Here is a 9,862-nt window from a genome sequence, read left to right on the forward strand (position 1 = left end):
GTTACCGCACCATCAGCTATGCTACGGCGACTTTGATGGCCGGTCTCCCTCCCCTGGCCCTTAAGGCTGACATGTATGCCGAAGTATATGATGATACAAAGGAGGCGAGAGCAGGCGGCAGGGAGATATCGCCACGACAAATGCAGATCTTTAAGTTCCGCGCCAGAGAGAGATTATTCGCCAGATGGTCGGAGATGATTCGTCTCCCTGAATACCAGGGGGGAGAAGTGGGGCGCGCACTGAGACCCCACCTGCGAGAATGGAGTCAACAGAAGGTAGGATTATCATACAACTGTTCCCAGTTGCTCTCAGGACACGGCTGTTTTGGACAATTCCTAAACAGGATGAAACAACCTAATTTCCGCGCGGAGCAGCTCGACGTAATTTTCGCTAGTCGCGAAAAAGGTTTGCACGGGAAGAGAGAATGCAGAATCAAATTTAGACTAGACACAGTATTTTACAAAAGACAGAAATGTTTATTGTGTGTAGTGTGTGTATTTACAAATGAGTGTGTGTACGTGTTCGTAAGTGACAAGCAGGTGTGTATTCGTGTGCCGGTGTAGATGTGTATGTTGTATATATTGTCGAGACGGCAAGCAGACGAGACGGATACAAGACGTGTATAGAAAAACTACGAGGCGCGGACAAAGAAACTAAGATATTACGGACGGCACGAACAGAAAAACTATACGTGTGAATTACGGCGCGAGTACGGCGAAAAACGCGGGGGAATGTCCGAATCCCAAGACGGACGCGAGGCGCGGTCGGCGGTATAACAATACGAATACGCGTACGCGAAGTATACTCCAGCGGCGGATGACGCTCGCGGCGCGGATAACGCGGTGGGCGTTCCCTCTATGCAATGAGGGACGCTTCGCAAAAATGTAGAATGCACAGGAACCTTACGACCGACTGCCAAGAACGCTTGGCGGAGGCGAAGAACACTTCACCCCCTTTTCGCGCCGGTGCGCAAAGTTTAGGATACTGGCGTACGGCTGTCAAGAACGCTTGACGGAGGCAAAGAACGCTTTACCCCCTTTTCGCGTCGTACGGCCAGCGGATCAGGAGTTTTGGTGATCGACTGTCAAGAACGCTTGACGGAGACCAAGAACACTTGACCCCCTTTTCGCGTCGGATCACCGGAGCTAGGATCGGAGCAGGATTCGTACTGGAGCGGCGGTTCGGATAGAAGAGAGCTCCTGGAGCAATAATTACGCGTTATATACTAATTATTGCTCCCGCTCGTCTGATTACGGTCTTTTCCATTATCGCCTGGCGGTTGGCAATTCCTGCGGAGGGAATTGTCGATCGGCGATGTTCGGTCGCGTTCGGTCGGAGCGGCGGATAGCGCGAAGCGCAGATCGTTCGGCGATCTTCGGACGCGTTCGGTCGGAGCGGCGATAGCTACTGTCGACGGCGGTAATTCTAATATCGCGAAATGTGAAATGTTTCTGGCGGCTGGTATCGTCGCATTGCGGAGTGCATCGTTACATCGATAGGGAAGAGGCCTACACCCGGATGCGATCACTGCTCCGAGTCGTTGGACAGTGCGAGTCATACTCTGAACGATTGCCCGGCTTGGATCACGGAACGGATGGAACTGAGATCGAAGATTGGCAAGGCAGACTTAACAATGGACGTTTTGGTCCAAGCTCTGCTGCAATTGAGAGAGGAGAGAGAGCGGTTCTGCAGTTTTGAGACAAAGTAATGTCAGCTAAAGCAGCTGCTGAGAGAGAGAGAGAGAGAGAGAGAGAGAGAGAGAGGAGGGTCTATGGTTAGACCCGGAGGAGTAGCGGCGACTGACGGGGGCGGTGGAGAGGATGAGGATTCCCACTCTGGACGTCGCCGACGTGGACGGAGAAGACGCGACCTTGGACGTTTCCATCCCTATCGACGGGACTAACACTGACTGGTGGCGCCTATAGGATGGATTGACTTTCAACGTACTTGTTGGGTAGAAAACGGACGACGACGACGATTACGATCGACGGATGCTGGTGTCCCCGGGGGGGGGGCGGGGGCGCGGTCGGTGGCGGGGGTGCCCGGGCTTTAGGTCCGGTCTTTCTCTCGCCTGGTCCGCGTCCCCGTCTTCCTTCCCCCCCCCCCGGGGTACACTGGTCGGACGGAGCGCGGGGAGTGCGGGGTCGCCATGGGTGGCCGGTTATGTCCGGTCCCCCTGGCGATCCCGTACCCCTCTGCCTGGAACTCTGCGGAGCGGTTGGGCGGGCGAACCACCGCTCCTGGCACAGGGTGATGGGCGGGCGGCGGGGGAAGGCGGTGTCCTCCCCCGTTGTAAAGGTTAGATATTTGGTAGCGCGTAAGTGCTTCAGGGCTGGGGGGCGGCAGGCGGGTACTGTCGTCTGGATCCCTCCCGTCCTCTCCCTCGCGCCCCAGGTAGGACACCCGTCAGGTTTTAGTGGGTAGGCCCCGATCGGTTAGGTCGGGGAGAGTCCCACATAACCCCTCTCCCCTCCCCGCGGGAGGGGGGTATGCGTAACGCATTTCCTGACGTAAAAAAAAAAGGTTAGGTTCTTTCTCGGTCTGGGCGACCTTGTCGCGGTGAGAAACCTCACCTGGGGTCCCGTGGAGGGCCCTCAGGTGCCAACAGCCCAGAGTACGGAGTTTTCCGTTAAATAGGAAGACTCTGTACGCGGGGTCCGGTACCCCAAGGTGATGGGAGAACGCGCTCGCGCGGTCCCATCACTGGGGAACTTGTCCGCTGGTAGGACTTGTGCCCAATGTGCCGGTAGGAGAAGGCGACTCCGACTTCAAACGCCCGCTGATCAGGCGCCGATAGGGGGATACAGGTTCCCTGCCCTGGAGGGGTTTAGGTCATTCGCTGACCTCCGTCCGCCATTCCGTGGAGCCCTCGCCCGTCCCGTTGGGGGTGGGGAGGGTCTCTGTGGCATGGGGGACGGCAATAAGCGACGAGGGTGTTCCCTCAGACGGGGACTTCCGCGGCTAGGTGCTCCTGGCCGCGGACAGTCCCCACGTCATGGGATGGGGAGAGGGGGTCGTGGTTGGCCCCTCCTCATTGCACGATGGCTGGGGAATGGCTCAGGTCATTCCACCGGCGCCTGGGGCGCGGGGAGTCGTCAGCTGCGGCTGTCGGCGAACCCGTGCCTTAGGCCAGACGGGCTTCATGCCTGGGCCTCGCGTGCGTCGGCTGCCGGCTTGGCCGGAGCTGGGATTGCGAGGCGGTGGACATGACAGACTGACGGGACAATACTACGGACTTTAGACAGGACAGTACGATTTACGTACGGACGGACTTACTGACCGGAAGATGAAGGGGAAGGACGCCAAAGTCCCCCGTGTTTCCGGGTCCACTTTGGAATCCCTCCAGGAAGGATAGAAATGCCATGAGAAAAGGGAAAGACCCTGAAGTCCCCCGCACCGCGGGTCCACTTCGGAGTCCCTCCATATTAAGGAAGATCGCTGACAACTGGATCAAAGGAAAAGAAGAGAGTTGCGGGGATTTTCTCCATTACCTCGCCACAATGCCTGAGTGCAGGCCAAATTCAGACGAACATCGGTCTAGGATGGACTAACGAAGGAAAACGTAACCCGGCGCTGGTGGACCGCTTGTAAAATAGTCCACCTTCTCTTTTTTATGTATGAAGATGTCGAAGAAAATGATAAAAAGCGTCCCTTCTCGGATGGGGGACAGCGTCGATGCGGGGGGTATAGTCCCAGCCCCCCCTTTGTCGACAGATTCTCTGGAATCATGCGATGGGCGAACCGACACCTGCACCGCAGGGGTGTCGGGGAAAGTACTAATTGTACAAAATGCGCCTGCGAAGCCCCAGAACCCGGGGAACGGGTTCGAGAAGAACTTCGAGCCGGTACTCCGTCTGAGAGGCGGAGGGAATGGCGATGGTAAGAAGGAGTCAGAAGGAGGTTCATCGCTCTCACAACCTCCCATTGAAAAGTTCTCTGAAGATACTCGATCTCTGGCTGATACTCGATTCTTGGTCGATGAGGACATTGAGTGTCTGTCACCGTATAGTGATGAAGAGGAAGATGATGGTAGTTTCTTCAGGAAACCAGGACCCTGAGGAAACGTAAGAGTGCAGGCTCTAAGGGATCAAGGAGCTCACGGAAGTCTATGATAATCCCCTCGGAGGAGGATCAACCTCCCGAGAAGGTTGAAAAGAAATCCCAATCAAAGTTGAGCTCGATTGGGAAAAGAAGTCGTTCTCTCTCCACTGAGAGCAGGAAAAAAGGTCCCTCTCAATCTTGTGAAAAAGACAGAGAGGACTCGACTCCGGTCAATGAACTTATGACCAAGAGAGAGGCGTTAAAGCGCGTTAATGAGGAAGAAGACAAGCGTCTAGAATTACAGAGGCCACTATCAGGGAGCTGTCTCAAAAGGTGCTCTTTAAAAGAGCAAAGATAAATGTTGACAAATTTATGGAGGAGCTAGAAGGTCTTCGCTCGGAATCCATAATTGAAAAGGCAGAAAAATACATCTCTGAGATCGTTAGAGTGGCCATTACTTCAAAAAACTTATATGGCCCCTTTGTAGGATTGCTAAAATACTCCGCCGGAGGATCACTGGGATGTATCAAAGAACTCTTCAGGAGATCGGCAGCTGCGGCTGGAGAGGCGGCACAGGAAGAAATCTCTCTACTAAAACAGGAGATTAGAACAGTTAAAGAAAAACTACAGGCAGAACTAGAATTGGAAAAAGTCAAAGTCAAGGCGGCTACGGACAGCATCAAGAGAATGGAAAAAGAACTCTGTCTGCTTAAAAGGGACATCCCCCGAGCTGTTCCACAGAAGGCAACAGAGGTCTTGGCGAAAACCTCTAAAGTTGAAACTAAGAAAGAACAACCTCCAAACTTAGGAAAAGCTGGTCCTTCGAAACAAGCGGAGGCCAGAGAATTTCTTGATAGAAGAAAGACGCTCCGGAGCAGTCAGCAGACGAAACCTGGAAAGAAATACGTCTTACCAACTTCAGGTTCTGATCTGATGGACGTTAGTGAAACGGAAGATAAATCCATCGGTGAAACTACCAAGGGCGTTTTTCTACCTCCCAGGAATGAATGGCCGGACTTAAACTGGCCAGCTGGTAAACCATCGAGCAGACCGACTATAAAACATATCGTGGACTTGTCAAACTCGCAGAAATATACCACGGAAGTGGTAGATGGAAAAGTAGTTCTGAAGATGAATCAACAACTAGAACAGGGGAGATGAAGAAGGCAGAGCTGGATGAAATACTCCCGAGGAAAGGACAACCTAGAGAGGACTTGCAGGATCGTCAAAGCCTCCAAGAGATGATAAGAAATATCATCAAAGAAGAAATGGGTATTAGCCCAGTATTACCTGGAAGACAGACTGACCGAGTCTTACCGGAGCATGCCGCAAAGAAGAAACCTTCGCTCAGGAAGAGTGAGAATGATCATGGTAGAGCTAGATCTAAATCTAGAGTAAGATCTGTACAGCGGACAGTGCGAGAACAGGAGGAGCAATGGACCAAAGTTGTTGGCCGAAGAGCTAAATCCCAGCTCAAGAAGAGGGCTCCCGCTGGTAAGGAACCTCCTACTCCCAACTCCGGTAGGGAGATAAGAAAAAGGAAACCACCCAAGACAGCGGCGGTACAGATTTCGGTCGCGGAAGATGGCAGCTACGCTGAAACTATGAAACTGGCGAAGCAGAAAGTAAAAATAGATGACATTGGTATCGCTGAAATGAAACCGCGTAGAACCAAGACAGGGGCCTTTCTCATCGAGATATCTGGCGAAGATAACAGTCAGAAAGCCGATAAACTGGCCTTGAGACTGCAAGAACTCTTTCAGGATGATGGAAAAGTGATAGTTTCTCGTCCGAATAAAACCTCGGAGTTGCGCATCACAAACTTAGATGACTCTACGACACCTGAAGAGGTAGTAGCAGCTCTCTCACAGGCATCAGACTGTAGTCCTTCAGAAGTGACGACAGGGGATATCAAGAGGGCTAGAAATGGCCTTGGTGCCATTTGGATAAAGTGTCCGGTCGTTAGTGCTAATCGATTGGCTGATTTAAAAAAGGTACGGATTGGCTGGACATCCGCGAGAGTGGAATTGCTCCCAGATCGCGGACTTCAATGTTATAGATGTCTCCAATTCGGACATGCACGTAGGGAATGTAAGAACTCGACCGATCGGAGCGGTCTTTGTTATCGCTGCGGAGGAATGGGACACAAGGCGAAAGTGTTAATCATCAGTCAAATGCGCTGCGTGTGACTTAGCCGGTCTTCCAGCTACCCACCGTATGGGTGGTGCAGCTTGTAAAAAAGGTAAGACTTCAAAAGATAGGAGAGGTCGGCAGCCTCCTACTAATAAACAGGATCGGAAGCGTAGTAACTCCCGTGTACGTGGGAGAGATGATAATAAAGACAGAGACAACAGTCGAACAGCGAATGCATTGCCAAAGAGGAACTCCTCTGTACCCTCACAGGAGGTTGTTACTTCCAATAGATTCGACTGTCTAGACGTGGAGATGGAAGCGGCACCAGTGCCAGTATCAGAGGCTACTGGAGGCTTGAATGATGAATCGGAGAAGGGTCATAGTCAAGTCTCAGCTGCGATGGCTCTTTCTTTGGAATGGCCTATAGAAAAATCCATAGATACGTTGGATTGGTCGGAGTCCCGGGAGGAGGAATCAACAAACGAGCCGACTAATGGCTAATACGGTTATACAAGCCAACTTGAATAGGGCCAGGGCAGCGCAAGATTTACTAGCACAATGATCGCACAAGACGCTGGATTGGCCATCATATCCGAGCCTCATGGAGTTCCGGATCACCCATTATGGATTGGCGACAATTTAAGATCAGTCGCCATATGCTGGAGAAGGAGTAGGTACCCTTTACCATTCGTAAAGGTTGCCTCGATGGATGACTTCGTTGCGGTTAAATGGGGAGAGATGCTCATTGTGGGTACTTACATCTCCCCTAACTCAGGACTCGACTACTTCGAGAAAGTTCTTGAAAATATTGCTCTATTCATCCAGTCGCGCACGGAGGTACATATTATGGTAGCGGGGGATTTCAACGCGAAATCCTCCGTATGGGGTGACCGTAGAACTGATAAAAGAGGCAAGGCCCTGGAAAGCTGGGCTTTATCTTTAGACCTAAGATGTTCTAATACGGGCACCGAATACACTTGCGTGAGAAGCACGGGAGGTTCTGTTGTCGACGTTACTTGGACCTCCTCGATGATTGCAAATAGGATCTCGGGATTGGCGTGTCCTGAAAGAAGAGACTCTCTCGGATCATTTGTATATTCGAATACAGCTTGGATTGAATCGCTCGCAAGAAATTAAAAGCGTGATTAAAGAGAAAAGATGGGTCAGGAAGCTGGATTCGGATATCTTTGAGGCTGCTATGACTACGAGTATGTGGATCCTAAACATGAAACTAGGAGACCTAACGCTGGAAGAAAAATCGAGGAAGCTTCAAAAAGTAACATCTATCGCTTGTGATACCTCCATGCCTAGATCCAAACATCAATTGAAGAGGATGACACATTGGTGGAGCGACTCGATTGCTGACCTCCGTAATCAGACAAAAGCGGCACGAAGGGCCACTAAAAAAGCAAGTGGAAGAAGGGCTCCTGATCCGGATGAAATTGAGTTCAAAGTACAATCTTACAGGACTCTCAGAAAGGAGCTTAGAACATCCATACATAAGGCCAAGGAGGCCTCTTGGAGGGAGTTGCTCTTGTCTCTCAACGAGGATCCGTGGGGGACGGCATATCGTATGGTCCTGGACAAGTTGCGACACTGGACGGTCCCGCTAACGGAGACACTGGATCCTTCCTTCCTTGATAGGAAATATCCTATTGAAGGTCCTCTTCCCTGAGCCGGAAGGGAGTGAACAAAATTGGACTGAAGCCGAGGCACTTCCGCTCACTGGTAAAGGAGCATGGGAGCCTGGGTTTGAAGTTCAGGTGGAGGAAATAAAGACTGCGGAACGAAGAATGCGCGAACGTAATGCATCCCCGGGTGCTTCCGGTATTCCTACGTAAGTAAGTAAGGCCTGGTCTTTGGCACTGAAGCATCATCTGCACCCCCAATACTGCGGGATTTTTACAAAGTGTCTAAAACTGGGATATTTCCCAGAAGTGTGGAAACAGGCCAAGCTGGTCCTTTTAAGAAAGGAAAACAAACCTGCAGATAGTCCCAGTGGATATAAACTAATCTGTCTCTTGGATGAGGAGGCCAAGGTCTTTGAGCGAATTATAGCGGCCAGGATTAACGCTTCGCTCGAGCTTCCATTCTTGGGATCGAAACTAAATGCATCTCAGTACGGGTTCCGAAAAGGAAAGAGCACATCGGATGCGATTCTTCACGTTCGTAGGTTCGTCGAGGAGTTCATCGATTCCACGGGAGGGGTTGTTCTGGGAGTGTCGATTGATATCTCAAACGCATTCAACTCCCTCCCGTGGGACACCATCGGACAGGCACTGAGGGACTTGAAAATCCCTCTCTACTTAAGGCGCATTTTGCGATCGTATCTCTCGGATAGATATATCACGTTCATGGATAAAGATGGTGAAAAGTGTTCCAGGAAAATTGAAAGAGGTGTTCCTCAGGGCTCCATATTGGGCCCCTTATTATGAACCATCGCTTATAATCAGGTCCTAAGGAAGACGAGTAGTTCTCGTGAACACGATCTACCTGAGGACAGCATAATCGTTTCCTACACGGATGATATTTTCATCTTGGCGGGTGAAGAAGATTGGAACGCGGCTCTCTTAAAAGCCAATGCAGCGGTAGCCACTGTGGTCTCGCGTATCGAGGAACTCGGCTTGGCGATATCGGCGCCTAAGTCGGAGGCGATACTTTAGGAGTAGTAGAAAGGGGAAACCCCCCGTTGACATGTTCATTACAATAGGAGAGACTGAGATTCCCATTAAGGACCATCTTAAGTATTTGGGAGTAATAGTTGACAGCAGGTGGAACTTCCTGCAACATTTTAGGACACTTGGAGAGAGACTCGTCAGAACAGCGGGCAAGCTCTGTCGCATCCTCCCTAACTTAGGAGGCCCAACATAATGTGTTCACATCATTATCGTTATGTAGCTTTTGAAAATGCGGTGGATCCTTATTATATTCTAATCTAATCTTATTATTCATTATTTATAAGTAATACTTTCGTACTTCAAGTGCCAAAAAAATTACTCCGTACAAGCTTCGACATTGCTTCTAAGTGAACAACGAGAAACTCATCAGTCTTTTGAGAGCAGGTTCTTTTTCTGAGTCATTAACAGATTGGTACTCTGGAATTACAAGCAATTATTTTTCATTGCACGGGCTAGTATAAATTAAATAATTTTCAAATCAAATCTCAATAACGGACTTTTATAATTTGTGCACTAAGAATAACATATTGCAGAAATTTTTTAGAAATATGCAAATTGTAATCTGTTTTACTTATGTGTATGTATGTTCATTTTGAATTTGCACCTTGAATGATCTATTAATTACTTTTCGTGGTACATATTCAACAAAGAAAATATATTTTATGTATGTTCATTGCAGTTATTTTCTAGAAAACTGTAATATGCAGATTGTAATCTGTTTTACTTATATGTAGGTATGTTCATTTTAAACTTGTACCTTGACTAATCTGTCATTTACTTTTCGTGGTACATATTCAACATAGAAAGTAACATAACGTATGTTTACTTTAAACTGGCACATTTAGTAATATATCAGTTACTTTTCGTGGTCATATATTATATTAGATAATATCATTTAAAGTATTAAAGGTTTAAATTATTATGTTACATTATTAAATAATCATTTTAATTTAGAAATGTTCAAATTTTTGGGGTTAATTTTCAAAGGTTGAAATTTATTGGGTTTTCTA

The 9,862-nt window shown here is 49.3% G+C and overlaps 1 protein-coding gene across 1 annotated transcript; it reads left to right on the top strand.

Annotated features, from left to right (window-relative positions):
• The first annotated feature begins 5,198 nt into the window (after positions 1–5,198).
• LOC108779185 (uncharacterized) lies at positions 5,199–6,230 on the top strand. The gene has a single exon (XM_018546551.1). The coding sequence runs from the start codon at positions 5,199–5,201 to the stop codon at positions 6,228–6,230; it is 1,032 nt and encodes a 343-aa protein (XP_018402053.1).
• Positions 6,231–9,862: the final 3,632 nt, after the last annotated feature.

This window comes from Cyphomyrmex costatus, unplaced genomic scaffold (genome assembly GCF_001594065.2).
Source record: "Cyphomyrmex costatus isolate MS0001 unplaced genomic scaffold, Ccosl1.0 scaffold563, whole genome shotgun sequence".
Taxonomy (NCBI): domain Eukaryota; kingdom Metazoa; phylum Arthropoda; class Insecta; order Hymenoptera; family Formicidae; genus Cyphomyrmex; species Cyphomyrmex costatus.

Excerpts from the sequence above, each read along its gene's own strand:
- LOC108779185 (XM_018546551.1), top strand. The coding sequence starts at position 5,199 with ATGAAGAAGGCAGAGCTGGATGAAATACTCCCGAGGAAAGGACAACCT.